This window comes from Dermacentor silvarum, chromosome 1 (genome assembly GCF_013339745.2).
Source record: "Dermacentor silvarum isolate Dsil-2018 chromosome 1, BIME_Dsil_1.4, whole genome shotgun sequence".
NCBI lineage: Eukaryota > Metazoa > Arthropoda > Arachnida > Ixodida > Ixodidae > Dermacentor > Dermacentor silvarum.
Window position 1 is genome coordinate 91,812,350 of NC_051154.1, and position 23,557 is coordinate 91,835,906.

The 23,557-nt window shown below is 43.9% G+C and overlaps 1 protein-coding gene across 3 annotated transcripts in view; it reads right to left on the reverse strand.

Annotated features, from left to right (window-relative positions):
* LOC119432294 (lon protease homolog 2, peroxisomal-like) overlaps nucleotides 1-23,557 on the reverse strand; it is a 69,838-nt gene that overhangs the window by 12,330 nt on the left and 33,951 nt on the right. For all 3 annotated transcript variants that reach the window (XM_049670857.1, XM_049670864.1, XM_037699493.2), the window contains exons 10-17: nucleotides 20,312-20,459; nucleotides 15,781-15,860; nucleotides 14,230-14,326; nucleotides 13,719-13,854; nucleotides 10,250-10,470; nucleotides 6,114-6,326; nucleotides 5,241-5,444; nucleotides 1,728-1,838 (exon numbers count right to left, since the gene is read on the reverse strand). In XM_049670857.1, the coding sequence (XP_049526814.1) occupies nucleotides 1,728-1,838; nucleotides 5,241-5,444; nucleotides 6,114-6,326; nucleotides 10,250-10,470; nucleotides 13,719-13,854; nucleotides 14,230-14,326; nucleotides 15,781-15,860; nucleotides 20,312-20,459 (1,210 nt within the window). The remainder of the gene's footprint in view (nucleotides 1-1,727; nucleotides 1,839-5,240; nucleotides 5,445-6,113; nucleotides 6,327-10,249; nucleotides 10,471-13,718; nucleotides 13,855-14,229; nucleotides 14,327-15,780; nucleotides 15,861-20,311; nucleotides 20,460-23,557) is intronic.

The window sequence follows — 23,557 nt, forward strand, 5'->3', positions numbered from 1 at the left end:
TTTATGCCCAGCAACATGAAGATGTGTATTTGTATAAATATATAAACTCTGTAACTATTTGTTTGTCATGGCTTAACAACCAGGAAATACATTGCCACTCAAGTACAGTATAGACCACTTATAACGTAACCGCTTATAGTGCAGGACCGGATATAGTGCGGTCTTTTCAGACTCCCGTTAATTTTCCCATAGCACTCCATGTATACACGTATCGCTTATAGTGCAGTTGCGGGAAACGAAATACCAGTTACAGTGCGGCTGCCTGGGAGTACGGAAGTCAGCGGAGACGGCGAACGCTCCCCTCAAACGGGCGCCCCAAGGAGTGCTCGAGGAAGAAAGAGAGACAAAGTGGAGGAGAAGGGCACGTGGTGCGAACGAACAGCCAGTGAGGCTGAAACCAGAACCTTGAGTGCAAGAAAATATCACGGCGCGCATAGCGAGCGAGGGCCACGAAACTGCCAACCACCGGCCAACGCTCGCTTCACCATAACGGCAGTAAACGAAACTTCAGGGAGGGAACGGGCGGCGCTGGCACGGCATGGCGAAGGGTACACGCGGAGACCGTGGAATGTGAGGGAGGAGGGTGGCAGGGAAGCGGATTTCGCCTCGGCAACTCCGCCGCTTCGGTGGCTCCCCTCGCCCTCCCTTGTAGCTCCCTCACTTTCGACTGTCACCGTGCGCGCCTGCAGGCGCCGCCGCTCCAGCCGGCTCGGCGCCAGCTTCCCAAAGTTTCGTTTTCTGCCGTTATCGGGAAGCGGGCGTTTGCCGGCGTGGGCAATTTTGTTGGTCGGCCTGGGACAGCGCCGTTGCTTCCCTCTGCGCCGTAGCCACAGCGTGCAAGGTCAACACGTGACTAAAAAGTAGAGGAAGCATAAAAGAGAAAGAAGGGTTCACTGCCATTTTCTACGCGTGGCTACGGTAGCGTGGCTCAGACGTTAGCATGTACACGCATGTTCCGGCGCAACGCAGAATCGGCGACCTTGCCATTTCAGAGAGGGTGAAAGTCCCGCCGCGTTTTTATTTATTTCTTTTTCTTTTCTTTTTTTTTTTGTTTTGTTCGCGCGCGACATTGAGGGGTCTCTCCTAAGCTTTTACTCTATGGTGGTGCCGGAGCAATGCCGGTCGGAGGCGCCGCCGCGTGATTTGGTTCGAATTAACGAGATTCGACTGTAAATTGAATGCAAACGTTCTAGCCGCATTCCTCGACTGTCGCATACGCGTGGCGGCTCGGTGCACATGTTTTGCATGTGTGTGGGCCTTGAAAATTGTTGCTTTGGTTATAGTGCTGTACCACTTACAGTGTGGATATTCGAGGCTCCGGCGACTTACGTTATAAGCGGTCTACACTGTACTAGAGAGCAGAGCTTAAGACTTTTCTACTTTCATCATCTGAGCTTACCAAAGTTTCACTCCTGAACCCTTTATAAAATAGAACCTGTGGAACAAGTTTACTTTGCTGAATCGCAGGGGAAAATACATTGTGTTCAGCGAAACTGAGATGGGGAAATTAAAAAAAGTTTGTTATATCACAGACTTTGCTAAATGGAGGTTCATTATTTCAAGGTTTGACTGTACTTATTTACCATAAGACCATAAATACTTTTTTTTCTAACTGGCAAGCTTGGCCTTCAACAAAGCACTTAAATGCAAGGAACAGCGTACTGCATATGAGCACCAGATACAAGAGTGATACCATGCAGGTGTGGCAAAACAAACCAAATGCTCACTTTGATAGATGCTGGAACTTCTTGCAAGTCTTTCTTGTTTCTCTTAGGCAGTATAACTTTGCACATGCCAGCACGATGGGCTGCCAGCACCTTGTCTTTAATGCCACCAACCTAGACAGTTACACAAGTAAATATTTAGTTGCAGCTTTTTCATACATATAAAGAAGACTTTTGCCAATTCAGCACCAGCACGGTATGCAAAACAGGTTTAAGTTGCATAATATTTCAATTAAAAGGAGGTGTTCAGAAAGCACAAGCATCTTTTCAGACTTTCAAACATGGTCAAATTAATTCAAAGGAAGGTTGAAGTATCCTATGTTTAACGATCCAAAGCGTACTGTAACTGCTTATTCAGGTTCAAAGAGAAGGGTTAACAGATAGCAACTAGTAGTACGTTGGTCAAATATGAGAAAGACCACCAGTGTTATCTGCCAAATTAAACGCTATGTGCCCAGTGATGGAAATAATCAAATATATATATATATATATATATATATATATATATAGTTTCTTACATTTTAATGTAACAAGATTCAGTCACAGAGCACACAGCTTGTCAGATATGGCAGACAGAAAAACTTTACAGCATTACTGCAACTCTAAACAGATAAGGAAGAATAAAGAAATCCAAACTAGAGAGGGACAGACAAAAAGGCACATACAAACACAACATGCGCTTATTAAGTGTATGTGTTTTTTTTTTTCTGTGAATGCCTAGTTCACAATAGCCACATAAAGCCAACAGACAACGAAGCCAAGGAAAGCATCGGGGGAGAAAGCATCACGTGTATCGTGATGCCATCGGGCTAAAAAGGATGTTCCACATCCGCCCACCATGGTTCTGAGTGGCGCTGGCTAACACTCCTAGGGCTAGATCTAGTAAACATAAATACCCAAGTTAGTGGACGAATTGATGGCCGTCTCTGTAGCACAATTGGTAGTGCAACGCACGCGTAATGCGGAGGTTGCGGGTTCGGCTCCCGCCAGCGAAAAGTTATCTTTTCGTCCACTTTCATTTCCCTCTTCTTCATTATTTTCTACATTCCAATTTCAACTACACTTAATTTCCCCGATGCTTTCCTTGGCTTCGTTGTCTGTTGGCTTTATGTGGTTATGACTAATAAAATCGAGCCTCTCGGTTCCCAATCTTATTTCGTAGTTCACAATAGTTGATTCTTCTTTATTGAGTACTAACATGCACAAACTACCATCCTTCTAAACAGATCTAAAGAGATAAATCCTCACCAACTGAGACAAACAAAAGTTCAATCAATCAATTCAGAAACAAAGACTAACCATATCACTGTCGAATGCTGCCACCTGACAGTGACAAGGAGCGGTATGTGATCTTGCTACTTATGTACAGATAAAAATGGCATTTTCTGCTAAACCATGGCAATCCTCAATCTGAGGAAGAAGGAGGGGGCTCGAATTGAACGAGAACAGTAGTGATGGATTAAAGAAATATTGTGTGGAGGCTGCTGGGGGCAAGATTGTGCGTGGGCAGTGTCACAAGGCACAGCAAGATGTAGATAGAAGATTATTTGATATCACAAATAAGCAGTAAGATTTATGCATCCCTACAATTTCTAACACAAATTTCAGCACCCCCCCCCCCCCCCATAACCAGTTTAGCCAGCACACACCAACCACAATGATTTGTCAGCTTTGGCTTAGCTTTTGAGGCTGTTGGCATTCTTTACACCAGTGCCTATGCATATATTTGTGGCATCTTCAAGAATAATGCAATTTCTGCAAACATTTCACTGTGGATGTGGAAATGATGTGGCATGGTTTTGCTGGTTGTGCACATGGTAACAGTTGTGATACATAATTTGTTGGCAGACTAGGCATAAGAGTGCCAAGGTATGAAAAGTTGTCCAATCCCAAAACAGATGCAAGTATAGTCACATCTCAATTTTTCTAGCACCTGATTCTTCTGACCTTCACAATTACTCTGACTTGACTGAATTACTCTGACACCACCACCTAACCCTACCACCAATTTATAATAATAATAATAATAATAATAATAATAATAATAATAATAATAATAATAATAATAATAATAATAATAAAGAATTACGGGGTTTTAGTTGCCATAACCACGATCTGATTATGAGGCATGCCGTAGTGGGGGAGTCCGGAATAATTTGGACCACCTGGGGTTCTTTAATGTGGACCTAATTCTAAGTAAATAACAAAAATTTAGGATGCAAGGTGTTATGGCCATGAACCGCGTGCACGGTACCGCAAAATGGTGGCCATGAACAAAGTTACCATAATGTTGATAGGTACGAAACCACTACTTTGGTTGCCAACTACTGACAAAGCAGTGAGTGTGGCCGGCAAAGTGGCTGTTGACAAGTTGTCACAATAAGCTTGCCATCAATATGTTCGCACATGTTGACCTTATTAACAGCGAAGTTGTTAAAGCCAGCCGTAATTTGTGGTTCGTATCAAGAAACTGCCGCGCCGTAGCCATGGCAACCAGGAGGGCCGCGCATGCTGTCTCCTCCTCGCCAGCTCCCTCCCTTCCCGACCCCCGCCTCTCCGCGGCGTGCCGAGCCAGGAGAAAAAAAGGTGAAAGCTTGCATTAGGCTGCGCAAAGCTCAAGACACAGCGAAGCTGGCCGATTGATATCGAGCGCCTAGCCTCCAACGCGCTCGGCGTCGGCAAGCAACAGCGTTCTTGGCACTGTGCCAACCTTGGTTAGCCTGCCTGCGTTTGTGGCATGCCAGGAACGCTGTTGCTCGTAGGCGTCGACGCGTCCAACGCTAGTAACGCAAAATGTCGCGAAAGGGAAGGTACCTCCGAAAATGATCGCTCGAGAATACCTTCCTACATGAGTAGTTAAGTTAAACCAAGTTAAGACCTAGCAGCAACCAAGTTAATACCTAGTAGTAGCAGCCAGTAAGACTTGAAGATCGACAGTTTCGCTGTGCCTAAGCTTTGTATGACCGAGTGCAAACTTGCCCGTTTTTTGCGATCGAGCGCGAGATACGATGCAAGGTGCACAGCTGACAACGGTCGTAGTGGAATACGGATCCACATGCAGTCCCCTCCGTGTTCGAAAAGTCTGGCACTAGTGGCGGCTTGGCTTGATTGGACCACAGTCGGCAGGCCAACGTGCCAATCCCGCACAATAAGACTAATCACACAGTTGCGTGTTCATGGCAGTGCAGAGCGCTTGTATGTAATTTATTGTTGTTCACGTGCCCAGTACCAACACGGCAAGATGCCAAAGGGGTCATGAATATCTGCAGGAGACCCTCTGATGGCCTGTCGGAGGTACCTTGCTTGCATTTCCTTCACACAGACCTAACAATGATTCACACAAAGCCTTTCATTGTTAAAAAGAAATGGAGGTACAACTAACCTGGCCCTTAAATGGATAAACTACATGGCCCGTTCCCTTCCTCGAATCAACACAACCAACTACAGGCTGTGCCAATTCTATTAAAATGATGATACTATCTTGGAAAAGCAACCCTTCAAGAAAAGAATTCATACCGGAAGTACCAAGCCTTGCAGAGTAATTTCGCCTGTCATGGCCACATCAGGAAGGACTGTGCGGCCAGTGAAGAGCGACACCAGCACTGTAACAATGGTGATGCCAGCCGAAGGTCCATCTTTGCCAACAGCACCAGCTGGAAAATGTATATGTACATCTGTGCCTTCCATCAGATCAGTGCCCTTTTGCACTGGCAGGTGGAACTGCAATCAAAGGAAACATGTGCACTGTTAAACTAGAGTGTACTTGATTGGGGGAGTGGGTCCAACGAGGGCTCTGCACTGAGGCATTTTTTATGGAAAATCCAGGTGGCGCCACCGTCACTTTCTTCTGAATGAGCGGCCCCACTCGCCGGCCGGATGCTTGTCGCGTCGGAGACCCTACAGCCGCTGCATGGAGCTTTGACAGGCGGATACTTCGTGGCGGTAACACTGAGATTATTCCCCACCGATCTATTGTAAATAAAATGGAAAAAGAGAGACGGAAAGAACGAAAGCGACGCAACAACGACGGTGCGTCGAGCAGACGACAGCTACTCAGCCCGCGAGCTTGCCTCAGCCTATGAGCGCTGCCGAAACAGCCGGAGCCAACGTTTATTGGCCGGAGATTCAGAAGAAGGCAACGGCAGCGCCGCCAGATTTTCCGTGTTTTTTGCTTCACCCTCGCCACTTGCTAAGGCGTCCGCTGGACCCACTCCCCCATTCTAGTACACTCTAGTTAAACCGTCGGTGTTTTATGATGCCTATGAGTGTTATGAGCTTAAATGAAGCTTATCTCATGGTTGAAAGCCATGCAAAGTGCCACAGGAAAGGCCAAAGCTACACTGAGCAGCGAGACAAAAATTTAAATCGCTGAGCAGATAGCACACATACTTTGTCAGCATGAATGCGTAGCCAGTTAAGGGCTAGCTTCGCTGATTCCTTCATGACATCTCCAAGCTGCCCCGTGAGGACCAGCTGCCCGTCGCCTTCCATGCGTGATGCCTCCACAAACATAATCTCGCCCCCAGCTGCAGTCCAGGCCAGGCCCACTGCCACACCTGGCTGCAGAAGCCGTGAGTCCATCTCTTGGTCATACTGTGGCGGCTGCAAAGAAAGCACCATCACATCAGCTATAGCCTTGGCACTACACATAAATGCCATCACACATAATGCCAGCAACTCAAGGACACAAGAAGAGAACACAAGCACACACACAGCAGCAATGCGTGTAGTAAGTTCATGCACTTGTGTCCTTCCTTGTACCCTTTAAGGGGGGACGCGGCTTTCGGTACCAACTTTCTTGTTTCTTGGTGGATGTCAATGAAAATTGGTACATAGAATAAGAATGGCTCTATGATGCTTTCATAAAAATTTCAAAGCGGTACCATGAAAACTTTTTGCTAGACAAATTATTTCTTTCTTGAACCTCGTGGAGGGACTGGAAGATTTACGAAATCAAGTGAAAAGTTTGTTAAATACTGTATGCACAGCCAAATGTATGCAGAAGGGGATAGCGTTCTCGAAATAATTTTTTTTCAACACTAAAATTTGTAGTTTATGTTTTCTCCAGTCCCACTGCAGTGAGCACGCTTACACTGCAAACAAGGAACCCTACTACGAATTCTTAAAACACTAGGATAAAAAAAGAAGAGCGCTATCCCCTAAAGTACAGTTCAGTGAGTCTGACAAAACAAACGCAATCAAAATGTGTAAAGTAGTTACCAAGATATCTGCTCCACGAGCTGAGCAACATGCCAAAAAAACTGTACTGAGAAAACAAGGTTCAAAGTTGTCAAAATTTAATAGGCACCAGGGTTATAGTCCTTTGTGTCCTTTGCGATGCGGCATCGCTTGACCATCTGACCTGATGGTCTGATGAGCTTTTGCAGCTTTATTTTTACGCATGGCATCTTTTTCGGCTGGGTTCCTGAACAGTTTCGCCAATACGTGCGGACGATGCTCCATCCGTGCTTGAGATGCTCAGCTGCACGTCCGCGTCGCGCTGCATGCCACCGTCATTGTCACTGCTGAAGTCGCCGGAGCAAACTTTGTTTTAGAGATCGGTGGCTTCGACTTACGAGCACCAAATTGATGCGCAGTCTTGCGTTTCTTCTTGAACAATCGCCGGCCCATGATAACAGACGAAAGCCGTTCTCCAAGCTAAGAAGGGCCGAGCTTGACAACGTTTTTCGTTTCTCTAACAAGCGAGCGCCGGTCTGTTATCATGAGTGAGATACGATCTCTAAACCACGCCGCGACGAGTTGAAAAGACGCGAAATGGGCTCCTCAGCGCCGTCAGCGCGGCGAGCAGACGACCTTTCCGCCGGTTGCTAAGGGCAACCGCCCGGGAGACCAATCCGGAGCCGCGTACAGTCACGTGGCGCGCGTTGCTGATCAGAAACCGCCGCGAGACCTTGAAACTTTTGCTTGCTGTGTGCTTGCTCTTGCCTGGTGCAGCTGGCCGAGGCGCCAGATTTGAAGACGGAGAATCGCGCTATCCATAGAGACCAAGATGGCGGCGCTAGGTTACGCGGTTGCGGAGATATCGCGGCTTGAAAAATGCCGTTTTTTCACTATTTTCGAGAAACTCCTCGCCACCTTAGCTTCGATAAACATTTTTTACATCATTTCCGCGCGATTTTCCGTGACGAAATTTTGAAATAAAATAGAAAAGAAGTCATACAAACTGAAAATGTGATTTTCAAAAAATCGGTTTTTTGGCCAAATATCGCGATGCGAAAGCCGCGTCCCCCCTTAATTGTTCACGCCATACTAAAAAAGCACTGATGACGTACCAATAGGCGCACACTGCAAATCTTGACCCTGCCAAGCTGCAGTAGCTGTCAGAAACCTACACCAGCATTAAGTCAAACATTATATTTGTAGGCTCCTCAACAATGTATGAAATGCATGAAAAAAAAAAAAAAATTGAAGGGAGAGCAGACTGCAACAGAAAATAATAAATTCTCCACGAAAGTTTAAAACTGCATGCAGTGACATGTTTACCCTGTCCTTTTAATAAAAAATGCAATCATCTCTTTAAACCAAAATTACATAATTGGCAGCTACAGTCCCCGAGTAACTGCATTCCAGTTAACTTTTTGAGGAAAACGCTCTTTTAGGCATCGAAGCACAAAGTTCATTGGAACGCCCATGCATTTCGTCGGACACTTTGAAAAATAATATCTCGAAACTGGTTCAGTCCTGAAAATTCGTTCCAAGTGGATACGCCTTGCGAACTCAGCGGCTATAATTCGTAGGTTGAAAGATGTGGCATAACATAATTAATTAAAGTTAATTAGCATAATGATGTTAATGACTCAATTAGGCGTTTTGATTTCTCGTGGTAGTAATGGCCGCCTCATCGAGTAGTTTAGATCAAGGATTATAATTGTGCTATCTGCCGGGGGCAAATTTTAAAAATCTGGTGCAGTTAAAATGAAACGGCCTATATATATACATATATATATATATATAAATCACATCATAAGACGCCAACGAACAAAGACATCGAATCATATATATATATATATAAATCACATCATAAGACGCCAACGAACAAAGACATCGAATCATATATATATATATATATATAAATTACATCATAAGACTCCAACGAACAATGACACCGAGGACAGCATAGGGGAAATTACTTGTACTTACTAATTGAATAAAAGAAACGATAAATTAATGGAAAATGAAAATGGATGAAAAAACAACTGGCCGCAGGTGGGGAACGATCCCACATTTTCGCATTACACATACGATGCTCTTACCATTGAGCTACCGCGGCGCTGTTTTCCCATCTACTTTCTGGAGTATTTATGTTGTTACTATACTATAAACAACTATGGGAGTGTTAGCCAGTGCCACCACGGACACACACATATGCATATGACACACACATATGCATATGACGCACACATAGGCAAATGCAAATTGTGAGGATAACTGCTACAACCACTTAACCAACAAACAAAATTTTACACTGTACTAAAAGAAACAAAATAAAGAAACCAAGAAATGGCAAAGCAGCGCAAATGAAAATGGCAGAAAGGGAGATGCATAAAAAGGAGTGCTTGTGAGTCTCCGTATGTCTCCCTTTCTGTCATGGTCGTTTGCACTGCTTTGCCATTCCAGATGTTAAGCAATTTAGCCAAGGCTTCCTCCCAGTCAAAGAAATCAAGTCGATCAATCCTTCATTCAAGCAGTCATTTACTGATTCACTTGAGTTATACATGTTATGGCAGCTATTTCTATATTATAGTTGGATCCATTTTATAAAAATCATTTATAAATTATAAAAATAAATTTATAATGTGCTTCAAGATAGTGATAATGATTTGCCTTCTTCCTGCCTGTTTACTTAACACGAACATCACATGCCCCATGTGTGACCTAAATGTGTAAATGCATAACCTAAATGTGTAACCTAAATGTGTAACCTAAATGTGTGACCTAAATGTGTGACCTAAATGTGTGACCTAAAAGTAATATGGTATCACGTTGCGACACAGCCCGGCCAACAACAGCATACACAAGGCAGGCTAAAGGAAAACAAAGAAATGTTGACACTAGCCCACACATCCTCCGACCAAGAAGGGACAGTCAAGTAGGCCTCTTGCTTTTTTTCTTTATGGATAACGAATAAGCTGAATTGCATTTCTAGGGAGCATATATCTTATAGGGCCCCTCACCATGCCCCACTGCAAATTTTATTTATACACTAGAAGTTCTCAAACGCCGTCTAGGAATTGTTTTAGCGAAATCCTTATTTGGGGCTTGCAATCATTATGTCACATTTTGACTAGCAACCAGAAGTGAAATGTGCTGTACATGCCTGTTTCAATAATAAAAAAAACAATTAAAAAAAAAACAATTCTATACATGGAAGAGCTGCTGACTCTCAACCCTTGCTGCTCAAAAGGTGTTGGAAGTGGTAATGGCATGATTTGATTTATAATAATTAACAGTGTCACTGTCTTGAAGCTAAGGGCTATTCCCCTCAGTCACAAATGGCAGCTTACTCCAAGAATGCCTTCAATGGCTGTTTCATCAATGACGATGGGGAGAGATGGAGGGTGCGCCACAGCCACTGTGACTGCACTCTGGTTGGACAGCTGATCCTGCTCGACAGCCACAGGACAGATAGTCTCGTTTTCAACAACCTTCACAGCAACAGCCCGGCAGAGAGCACCAATCTTGCGCTCCAATGTCCGCACTCCAGCTTCTCTTGTGTACTTGACCACTGGGCATATCGTAATCATGATACTGTAAAGCTACTCAACACCTGTCTACACAAGTCACAATCAGCATAAATAAGAAGGGATATCAAATTATGCTATACTCAGTAACAACCTAAGAATCCAGCAGAAGCTCATTCCATAAAGGCATGCTCTGCCTGCTCTTAAAGAATTTAAAGAAAGAGTTATATGATGCACATACAAAGAACCCTCTCATCATAATCAATGTTAATGCTAACTGAAAGGTGCACACTGCTGCTGAGGAGCTTTGGATATCATTTTTACATCCCAAACAACTCTCCTCACTCCTACATTGAGGCGTATTATACCACCACAATGGTTGACCAATGTGAAGGCAAGGGTTGGGATCACAAGGAAGAAGGAGAGGTAATTGGATGATGCATTATTTTTATTTTATTTTATTTACAAATACCTTACAGTCCTCATCAGAGGCATTGCGTAAGGGGGGTCAAATACAAAAGTCAATACATATTAGGATAACAATAAAAACACAACTGCAAGATAGAGGTAAGTACAAAACTAGTAGTCACATATATAAGATTACACATGTTTAAGATATAAGCATGTTCACACATTCTCTATTAAATGCACTTGCTGCTGAATTTTAGGTTGTCACTGAATAGTAGTTACCTTGTGACCTGGTTAGGGCAGAAACTTTTGATAAGGATAAAGTGTGCTTTTACATTGCCTATACGTTACACATTTGTGTTTTTAATTTTCACAGACAACCTTACAGCATCCTAACTTTTCGGAAATTTGGCTTCATAACAGGTCTGTTTACTGCTTGTCAAGAGAAGAGTTGTGGAGTGGCAACTCCAGAGTTGGAATGGTCCGGAGTCATTCCACATTTTTAAACGCCTGGAATGAAATGTGAATGAAATGATGGCACCAGTCGGACAGATGGAATAGGAATTCAAGATTTCGGAATGTAGTTGGAATGGAGTGGGCACATAGTCCTGAAGCACTAAATGTTGATTTTTAGCGAGACTACCAAAACCAGTAAAATTATCAATTATAATAAACTAGATTTGACTAATTCATTATATCTATAAAATTTTACTCCATCCCGGCTGTTTCAGTATCAATCTAAAGATGACTACAACATGGTATTCTACGCATTATGTGCTTCTGAAGACAAGGAAGGATTTCTGCAATACAAGGATGAAGTGCATTTAATTAAAGACAGCAAGTTTTAGTAGTGAATAATAATTCTGTTTAGCGAGAACATAGCTTACGACACAAGGATGGAGGCCAAAAACGACTTCGCAAACGGTTGCACCTTGCACGAGTTTACAGTGATTTGGAATACACGCCATGTTTTTTTTCACACACTGTCTAATATTGAGAACAAGCGGAAACAGGGAGTCAGAGAGGTGTGATTCAAAAAAGTGTGTCTTTTAATATGCCACTGAAAGTGAAACAAAGTAACAAAATATTGTCTTGCCAAGCGTATCTTCGCTTCTATGCTCATCATCAAAATCACAGAATAATACAGCTGTATGCATAACATGCACATCGGTGTAAGATTATTTTGCACTTTGCTTTAAAGTGCATAAAGATAGTTTCAGAAGAATTGCAGATTTTTCAAATGGTGGAGTTTACTTAGATAGGCCTTGCTTGGTATTGCAGTGTGTGATGTGGTCGTGAACTGCCTAACACGTGTGCAGCTAAAGCGAAACTAAATTAAGCGGTTATGAATGGGCAGCTGTAGGCTAGTATTTGCAAAATTAGATGCACCCTGCTGCCTAAAATTGGCATCATATCTGAGTGTGAAGAAAACAGGCTTAATCCTAAATTGAAGAAAAATCGCATAAACACATTAAAGTGAACTTATGAAAACTCCAGTCATTACACACTATTTTTCTTTACATTATGATGTTGGAGAACCCTAGATAGTGACTGAGCATTTGCTCTGTCTTTGCTTTTTTCCATGTTACTGTCCACTTCGACTGTCGCGATTGGCTCCAGCAGCACAAGCGAGAAGGAGCCAGACTAGGGAGGGGATTCGCAAAATTGGACCGCTTGACAGGGTGTCACCCTAAATTGACATGTCATGGAGATAATTGGATCGTAAAAACTGAATACACATATTTTGCAATCCCGTCATATATTAGAGACTTCTAATCCATGCAGCAAACATGTTTGTTGAGGCTACTTGATGAGCAAGACAATAAGATTTTCAGGTAGAACTAAATCACCCTTCATGGGAAAATAAAGTACACATCTTGTAAAGTAAACACTTCCTGAAAAGCAGAGTGCTCATCCTGTATACGTGTTAGTGCAACGTTCCTAAAGTATGGATATTGTATTGACCAGGTTTGTGCTCTACCAGGAACATGCATGTGTTCCACCATCCGAGTGTTGGTGCAGTGCTTCTCTTAAGGGCTTCTGCTAAAGTTTTCACTACACATAGACAGAGACATTTTTGTGAAAACCAAAACTAAGAAAACACTTTAAAAACACAGTAGATATTATAGAGATCATAGGCAAAACGTGATACAGACACAACAGGTAGCGAAGCGTACACGTTTCTTCTTGTACAAGAAATAAATACTCAACATTATTTGTTATGACCTCATTATTATGTTTTAGTCGCTAAGCATGCAAGCACAGTAAATCATTTAAAGAAAGCGTCTAATTTACTGGGACTGAAGGAATGGAATGGATCAGCTCATCCACCTTAGGAGTGGGAATGGCCCAACACTCACCATTCTGAGCAGTTCAAAGGAGTGGAATTACGGGGGATCTCCACTCTCCAGAATGGAGTAGGAAAGGAATGGAGGGAACCACTCCGCAACTCTGGTCAGAAGTAATGAAGTACTATACTTTGTGCTCACTATCACATCAAGGTGGATGGTACAGTTGCCTGGAGAGTTATCTAGATCAGCCATTTTTATCAATAATAGTGGGTGATACCAAAAATTACCACAGCCATTTTCCCAAATAAAGCACTGCAATCCTGTAACACCACGTTGATCCACTCGAGCTGCTCTAAAAGAAGAGCTCACATTACAAAAACATGTGACCAAAAAACATTAAAGGTTATTGATGGATGAGAGGTGGGGCAAAAACCACCTCCACAGCCCTCCACCTTCAATTCTATTGCAAGTGGCTTTGATGAAGCGCACACCCCATGAGGACCACCCTACATTCAATTACTAGTGGCTCTACAGCTGAGGATATGTTTTGCGAACATGTCATATTTAGAAAAAAAAAAAAAATTAAAGCTTACCAAGTTTTCTCAGTGCTTCATTCGTCACTTGCATCATATCAGTTGTGATACCATGCTCTTTCAGTTGCTTAGGAAGGAGATGGTTTTGAGCTATGTGTTCTTTCTCCTCATGAGTATAACCAGGCACAGGAATGACCTACGTGCCAAAGAAATAGAAACAGCAACATTACTTTCCAGTTCAGTATTTAAGAAGAAAGAACTACTACTTCACTTTATTTACACTTTCAAATCTGGTTAGACAAGACTCTTTCAGTAGAGAATCCGTGACACCAGTCAAGAAATTTTGAATACAGTATGCACATCTTTGCGCCGAGCGACACTATGTGGGTAAAACATGCCCCTTAGGTGTCTTGTCCTGATCAGAAACAAGACTAACAGCACAAACGTAGAGCAATTGCAAATTTTCAATGGTCAGAGAAGCAGATCTGTAACATCAACTGTCACACATGCATGTCAACAATGATCAGGAGATATCAGCAAAAATGACACACACAGTGAAGAACCAACTTGCCTCCATCCTGTCCAGCAAGGCTGCTGGAATTGTGGAAACTGTATTGGCTGTGGCAATAAATAGAACATTTGAAAGATCATAAGGAATGTTCAAGTAGCTGGAAAATTTAGGTCAGGAAAAGAATCAGAGAGTTGGGGCAAGAAAAATAACAATTAACTATTACACCTATCCATAAGTCCCAAATTCTTTCTCAAAAAACATCTCACACAAATTTTTTCACTAAATTTGTTGCTGCTGAAACATGCGGTATGACAACAGATGTTGCTTTTTGGCATTATAGTTGCATCCAACACACAGGTCAACAAAGATTTAGAGAAACAGTCTAGCAGAGGCACAATGCCATACGATGTCACTGTGCAGAAATTTTCAGTGGATGCATTTGATATTAGAACACAAATAGAATTAGACTTTGTAGCATTCTGTGGGTATAAAGCTCCAATGAATAATACAGAAAAATTAACTAGGTAGATACAACGCAGCATTAGCATCGTGAAGTTGCCCAGTTCATCCACCACAGTGGCCGCAGCACGAAGACTGCAAGGATCCAAGGCAAAGCTCCCCTGACTTCTCTAGGTAAAGAGCGCTTAAGTGGCAGGCTGACTGACATACAATTTCAACCTCGCCAGGCTCCTTGCACCGGAGCGCATGTAGGCCCACAGCTGCGCGCCAATCGGCTGTCTTAGCTACTAGTATCTGGCAAATTTGCTTCCACTGACCCTTTTCGATTAAAACTGAATTCTGTGAAAAATCCAACAAACTTTAAGACTCTTTTTTTTACATCGAAAATGCTGAAATGCTGAACCCTACCTACAGTCACTGCCATGTCAAGAATGCAGGGCAGGTTCCTCCCATAAAGCACAATGCACCTGTCCTTAGTTCTTCCGCAAGTAAGAGGCATCTCAGAGATGCTACCGGCAGATAGGAGTGCACAAGTTGTTCAGCAACAATGAGCACACCATGATCATGCACCACACATACTAACAGCCAAAGCCACTCAGTGTGGGGAAGCAGAAGACAGATCACAGCCCAAATGGGGCATTTGAAAAGGGATTAAGAGAGGGATTTCTCAGGCCTCTTGTACAAGGAACCTCCTCGCTACCCTCCCCGCCCTTCCCCACTTCCTTGTGTGGGCGCTTGCCTCTACTGAGATGTGCCACGAAAAGCTGAGTGGCCCAACTGATCCCTTCAAACGGAAGCATCACTTCCACTTAACAAAAAGTACCCTCAGCAGGGTGAGGAATTCCACAACAAGAAAGCACCTTAGAAAGGTGAAGGCCAGGACATGGATGCAAAGGAAGTAGAGGGAGACTAGGCCAAGGTGGTTCGATGGTGTACATAAACACACTCCCTTGTTAGAGGGCCATTTGCCACTGCATTCTTCACGAGCCGCTGACTCTAGGCAAATAGGACCTGCCTTCAGCAAGTAGTAAAAACTGCTTTAAAGAACGAAACTCAAGCTGAGGATTTATATAGCTAAACGAGCTGCTCCTGAAGTGCACCAGGCTTTTTGATCTTATTTAAAGCTGAGATATCAAAGTGCCACAAGGATACTGATCAATGAAGGCACAGTTCTGCTCGGGATCCAGGACTTCAAGTAAAGCTGCAGCAGGGTCGCCATGGATACCTGGAGTCTAAGGGAAGAAGACCAATGCAAAACACCGTTATAGGTAATAAATTGAAATGATGCATGTGTAAACTTCAGTTCCTCATTCACATTATTTACATATCACAGTGAAACGTTAGTAAACACCATGTTAATGAACTTCTAAGATGGAACAAACTTTTATAAGCTGCTCCGTTGGAATGGTCCACTATAAAAAATTCTGGTTTAACATATTTCACGTCAGTGCAAGTTTCAGTTGCAAGAACTATTTTCATGACAAAATTCTAAATCTCGTTATTATGGTACATTTTTTTTTTTTCAAAAGCTTACTTTCAGTAGTGCGTGCATCATAACAGAGTTGTGAAACACTACAATTTACGGTGCCCTTCATGCTCTCCCACACATTCGCTTTGAACTAGGATGGCTACATATTTGACTTTGTGCCCAAAGCTATACAGAACCAACTAAACTAACTAATGCTCTAGTCACAGCTACTGCCAGAAAGCAATCATGTACAGTGGTTTCTTTTTAGAATTAGACTGCTGGCCTGCAAACCATTGTGTCTGAGGAGGTGCATAGGTACTAGTATATGTTCACTCACTTCACAACATTCAATATACTGCAAGCACAAGTGAAGCAAACAAATAAACTTTAACACACTAAAGCATGTGAGCATACTAAGTAAACATGTGCATACAACTTGACATTGTCTAATTTCTCGTCATGACAGTCAGCTCCTGCATACACATTTCATATTACTGCCCTTTCACTAGAGTTCCCTGAAGCTCATTCAAGAAAGATCTCACTTGCAGGGGGGGGGGGACTGCCCAAAGCCATTTTGGAGCAATTTTTCGAGCAAGTAAAATTGCATTTTGGAGCAGGGTAAATTTCATTTTGGAACAGTTTGGAGCAGGCCAACCTGAATTTTGGTAGAATAATGAAATATGGCAGCACACTTCGAAACCACGATGAAACAGAGAATAAACCAACACAAAGCATGTAGTAGAAGCACGCTTTGTAGCTATAGCGTACTAGAATATGGAAGCATGGGTCGAGCAGCAGCACGGCGTTTGTTTTCCTGTGAATCCGAAAACATCGGTGGAACTACAGTCAAACTATATATTCCAGCACCGATGTTCATGATGATAGCGGAAAATGTTCTGATAAGGTCCAATTGACACGCTAGCATTATTTCTGGGTCACCATATGTCACCGCAACCCGCCGCGGTGGCCCAATCCGCTAAGGCGTTGCGCCGCTGAGCACGAGATCGCGGGATCGAATCCCGGCCGCGGCGGCCGCATTTCGATGGAGCCGAAATGCAAAAACGCCAGTGTGCTTGTGTTTCAGTGCACGTTAACCCTTTAGGCGCCAACCCCAAGCTGTACTCGTCACACGAGTTTATACCAATATCGCCAACGACGAGTCGCACTCGTACGGGCCGATTTTCCGCTCCTTCCGCCACCAAAGACGTATCACGGTCGTCAATTGCTTTGCTTGTAATTTTCAACCCGAGATGGTGGCAGTTGTCTATGAAAAACAGCATTCCATGGCTTTCGCGCGTGTTTTAAGCCTGGCAACAGTCATTTCATAATGGCGCTTCGCAAGAAGAATGCCGGTGGCGGCGATCCTTCAAGAAAGAGGTGCTTCTTGGAGCAATACAGAAAGCAGCATTAGTGACGGCATGAAATTTGTGTCCGCAGCGACTCGGATGTTGTCTTTACCCTGGATATTGCTTTCAGATGACTATGAGAGCGATGGCGATCACGACCATGACGACGGTGACGCACTGAGCAGTGCACGTGCGTGACAGTGATAACCCGCCATCTGCGCCTCCGCGGTTTCCATTCTATTCAGTGCCCAGAATCTTGCAGCAGCCCACTGACGAGAATCACTGACGAGAATGACATTCTCGGCACGTTTCATGTATTTTTTGACTGGGGCATCATTGACCTAATCGTCACGGAGCCAAGCCATTATGCGGTAGCATACTTTGCTGCTTGGTGTGCTAATTCTGAACGGAAATCAATGATGTAACTTATATTTTCAGAATCAGAATTGCATGGAAAAATTATGACTACTTAAAAAAAATTGGCGATTTTGGTACGTTTTTCGGAAGTTAAATTGACGGTTGAAGGGTTAAAGAACCCCAGGTGGTCAAAATTATTCCGGAGCCCTCCACTACAGTGTGCCTCATAATCAGAACTGGTTTTGGCACGTAAAACCCCAGAAAGAAGAACATATGTCACTGCAGACCCGGAGCCGCAATCAACCCTGGGTTGGTATAATGTAAAGCTATTCCAATCTGTATTTATTGCGATATCAATTATATGGACACTCCAGGTGCATTTCTGCCGTCATCGTCGCCATGATGTTACGTATAAAGTCCAGAGGTGCTAACATCGTCGCCACGAGCCGTATGCTGTATGTGCGAGTGAAAGCGTGCAAGGGTGAGCTGCCCATGGCGGCTCAATCTCGCGCGCGCAAGGGAGGAAAGCAGGGAGGAAGCGTGCCGTCTTAGGTCGCGCACAAGGTACCGTGGGAGCAGGAGAGGTAGGGGGGCGTTCTACATCTTGGAAGCGATCTGCGATGGGGACAGATCTAGTGTGAGTGCTCATAGCTTTGTGCGCGCTGTGTTTTCGCCGCTTAGCTCGCATTGAAACGAGAGGCAGCACGAAGGTCAATTCGCTCGCTGTTGCTGCCACGCTTCCTCACTCCTGCAGTGTTTAGACAGCCAGTTTCCGTGGTCATCGAGTGAGATGTGGTCATGTTTGCTTGTGCGTGCGTGACACCATGTCCATTAATTTAGTTAGTAAAAGAACGTTTACAAGTTTATATGGCCGATAAAACTGCTATCCTTACTTTGTATAGCTGTCTACTAATTTGTTATCGCAATCGTTTTGCTTTGCCTTTCGGGCAAAACTGCGACTTTTTGTTCCAAATCCACCATTAGCCCTACGCGATATGTCAAAATGTCTAAGGCCTCGCCGATGTGGGCATAGAAACAGATTGGAATATTTTTACGGTATACTGGCCCTGGGGACAGAGATGGCCGCCCGATGTACCTGCGGCAGCGTGCGGCTCCCAAATAGTATCTAGTTCGCTCGCAGTGCCCTGAGCCTGCTTTTCGTTACTTTGCGCCTCAGCTAGGGAACGCCGCGCCGCTCTGCCCACTCAACCGTATTCTAGTACACTCTAAATCACTAAATATAGCCGCCCTGGCCATTCCGACAGCAGTGACAACAGTCGAGAGTGGCCGCGCGCACGCCAGCCACTTGCCGGAAGCGCCGAAAGTCCAGTGTTAAAAGCACGAAAATCACGAGAAACTGTACAGGAAGCACCGTCGCATGGTCTGCGGAATGTGAACAGCCGCACTCTTTTTCCAAGAACGAATCCGCTCACTGTTCGCGGCCACTGCCGGAGCACACATGCCGAAGCTGTTCAGGCGCAGTGTGGCGCAATTTCGGTCAATCTCCTGTGTTTGGCGCAGGAATCTGCGTTGTTATCAAAATGGCACAATTGGCGCAGGAGTCCCACCCCTGTACTTGTTGAACAGCTTAAAAAGTCTATCACATGCATTAACCAAACAAGTTTTACAGAAATCTGTAGTGTGGAGTATGGCTAATGAAAAGAAAAATCAAAATTAAATTCTGGGATATTACGTACCAGAACCACAATCTGATTTTGAGGCACACACCATAGTGGAAGACTCCGGATTAGTTTTGCCCACCTGGGGTTCTTTACATAAACTGTCTACCGCTTGGAACATGTCTTTGGATTGTGGTAGGAATGAGAAGAATGTGCGCCAGTTAGCGGAAATGAGCATGCTTGTATCCCATAAAAAAGGCTATATATTTTACATTTGACTTTGAAAGTGATGGAAAAAAGTAGAAGTTTCGCCCAAAAGGCGAAGCATCGATTGCGATAGCAAATTATTAGACAGCTATACAAAATAAGGATAGTAGTTTAATCGGCCGTGTAAACTCGTAAACATTTGCTTAATAACTAAATTAACAAGCATGGTGTCAGACACGCACAGGCAAACAAACACATCGCACTAGATGACTGCGAACACTCGTCAAAATGCTGGTGTGAGGAAGAGCAGCAGCAGCAGCAGCAGCAGCAGTAGCAAGCGAATGTTGCCTCTTGCTTTAACACGAACTATGCAGAGCAAACACAGCGCACACGAAGCTATCAGCCCTTGGTGCACCTAGAATCTGTACCCACAGATGATCGCTCTTTCAAGATAGGGCCCACGCAGCTGCGCTCAGCCCCGCCATATGCAGCTGCTGCCAGAGTAAAGGTCACTGAAAAACGGTAGAATGTCCCGTAAATGTGCACCTAAATTTAAGTAAAAGCAGTCACCACGTCCTGGATCAAACCAGCGACCTCAAGCTCAACAGCGCAACGCCATACCCACTGACCTACCATGGCAGGTAATGAAAAATGAAATATTCTAATAATAAAAGTATTCATCTCACCATTTTGTCAATTTCATCCAGCAGAAACACCGGGTTTTTGACACCAACAGTTCGCAATCCTTGAATGATTCTGCCTGGCATAGAACCAATGTACGTCCTGCGGTGACCTCTAATGTCTGCTTGGTCACTCACTCCACCCAATGATATCCTGCAAAAAATATAGCCAACATCCTATAAGGCTACAAAAAAGGCAGCAGACAAAACATGCTGGCACTACTTCATTAAAAATACAATCAGTTGTACATGAGCCTGCAATAGTAAATAATGATAATAATAATAATAATAATAATAATAATAATAATAATAATAATAATAATAATAATAATAATAAAACTGCTCCACATTAACCTGTCCAGTGCTGTGGTTGAGCCCTTACTTGGCTTAGAATTTTCTAAAAAAAAAAGTGCCAAAGGTAACTATGCTCGTGCACTTTTTCTTTTTTTTTCGAGGTGGGATGCCTTAAAAGGATCTTGAACCAACTTTCTTTGAAGCCTCAAAAAAGTCTTGGGACGAGTGTTGTGCTTCCCAGAAATATAGTAATTAACGAAATAATTTTTCAAAAAGATCTAGTACAAGCATAAATACTACGAGGGCAATATTTATCGTTCCGATTCCTCTTCAACGTGCTCCGTTCCGAGGGAGCCCGCTTGCTGCGTTAAGTCAATTGGTGTCAATGTTGTGTTCTTCTTTCAGCAGAAATTGAAAGGTGCTGTTGGCAACACATACTTCCGGTTGCTGTTACTATAGTAACATTGGTTTCATCACTTTGCTGTGCTAGAGAGTGCGGCTGTGTTTTTTTCTCATACCAAGTGGCATGGCATTTCCTTTTGCACTTATCCCTACGACAATCACACAATTTCCAAGACTTGAACAAAATGTTGTCTTCAATTGTGCAAGTTTGTTGGCAGCATACACACCGGCTCAGCGATGGATGCCACACTCCAGACTCGCGTTTAAAGGATTCTTAACTTAATGAGCTCACATAATGAGGAAGCAGATGTGCTGTCCTAGTCAGATGTGGGCACTCGGTATGTGCTTGGGCTGGCTCACGACGTCACGCCTCTGAGCCATGTGACCCACAGAGACCAATCAGAGCACGCGTTTTTTACCCATCTCGACTACGAGAGGCCTCGTGGCAGCACCCCCGGCATTCACATTATCCTCGCTAGACAGCAGACGCACCTACGCGCAACTGTGTGCACTCGCTATGTGCACGGAAGGGCTGGAATGTGCACTCGTGTGCTCCAGTCTGGCCGTGCTGCATGGTGCAGACAGGCTTTGTCCTGCAGGGATAGTAGACATACCCAAATTGCACATTTTAAAGCCTTGTCAAAGCTCAATACGGAGCGATGTCTGCCAAGGTGTCTAGCCAGGAGTGGCCGGGAGCAACATTGGCTGGTAGTGAGTGCGGGCTGGCATGCATCCCTTGAAGCCATTCCTCGCGAGGCGTGGCAGGGGTAGCGTATGTGTGATTTGGTTTCAAGTTTCACATGTTTCGAGACAAGTTGCAGTGTTCAAAACTAATCAAAATTAGCGAGAACCAACAGCTACGACTTCGGTGGCCGTCACTGAGTGTCAGCAGATGATAGGCGGCTTCCTAAGCAAGTGTGTAATTGTTAAGAAAATTCAGAACACAGATTTTCACTTACTGTTTAGTCAACTGCGTCAATTATTATACACAGTAACAGTAGCAAGAAGCACAGTGATCCAAATACCCTTTTTGATTGATGGCAGCTATCGGCCAATGGCAGCCGTATATGGGAATCTTGCATATGACGACATATGCAAGACGCTGGCAACTTCGAAACGGATGAAGAGAAAGCCTCTGTTTGAAAAGAGGGTGTTTGAGAAAAAGGTAACTTCGCGGTTCACTTGTGAACTCTACTCGCCATGCACGAATGCAAAATTTGGCTGAGGTGTTCACAGCAGCATATGCTATCCGCTAAATGTGTTTTTTCACCAAGACCGAGGGGTGGTTCAGGACGCCTTTGCATAGTAGCATATTTTTTAAAAAATTATTAATAAATGCAACCCTTCAATCATGCAGGAACTGCAGTAAGGCTCTGGACTGGGAGTCATCTTCAATCCACATGATGAAGTCAGTGCACCTGCCACCGTGGAGGCCAGACCGTCTGAGCAAGAGCTCCTGGATATGTCGGCTCTGAATTAACTGAGACTGCCTCCATCAGTTTTCAATACACCCTAAAACTTCAGAACATACAAGTTCTTGCTTTCCACCACTACTTGTAGCACTGGCTTAGTGACCATAACAGTCTGCTCTTCAACACAAGGTTATGCGTTCAATGCCTGAACACCATGCTGCATTTCAGTCGGGTCAGAATTCCAAAACCCAAGGCGGTCATAGTTATTCTGCCGCCCTCCACTAAGGCATTTGTTGTAGCTGACCATGGAGGTTTAGGACATGAAACTCCATCATCATAATCACTATTAATTACAGCTGCCATTATCAGTATGCAGCTGTCACAGCCAGGAATTGAATCATGGCTCTGTGCTCTCCAGAAGAGTGCCACAACCACTGAGCCACTCCAGAAGCCCTAAGTGTGAAACTGGTAGTTTCATCACTGCTGCTTCAACACTGAGCAAATTTCACAATTTTCAGTAAATTTAATGGTTCCAGAATGGCAAAGGAACTAATATTTTATATGAATAACTATGAACAGTTAAAATGGCTCTGCAACACCTTTCATGACAGGTGTATGTGCCTGGTATTAAGGGGGCATCTGCCGCACCATTGTGGCCTCCTTGTAGTCATCCCTCTTACACTCAAAGCTGTACACCATGGCCACAAGGAACAATGCCCACTCAACTTTGTCCATCATCACGCTGAGCTTTTGTAATGGCATGACCTCAAGGTCACTGGTATGACCCTCTGTCGTGCCAAACCATTAAGGAGGTCATACTATCATCGCAGTGGTATCAACGCAGTGGCATCAATGCAGCGGCACCACTGCCTTACGAGTGTTGAGATTTCATTGATGTTGTTGGAGTAGCCAGTAGCTACCATATTTACTTTTTTGCATGCCTTGCTCCATACAATAGCCAACAACGTGCATCTGGTTGCGTCATGCTAGAGTACTTCACATATTTTTAAACGTTGGCCTAGGTTAGCTTGGAGACCTTGTACAAAGATAATATTTGGCTCGGATGGTGATGACAATATCGCCCAGTGACTACACAAATTTACTTACCACAGTCAAACGGTGTTGTAGGGCCCCTTTTACAGAA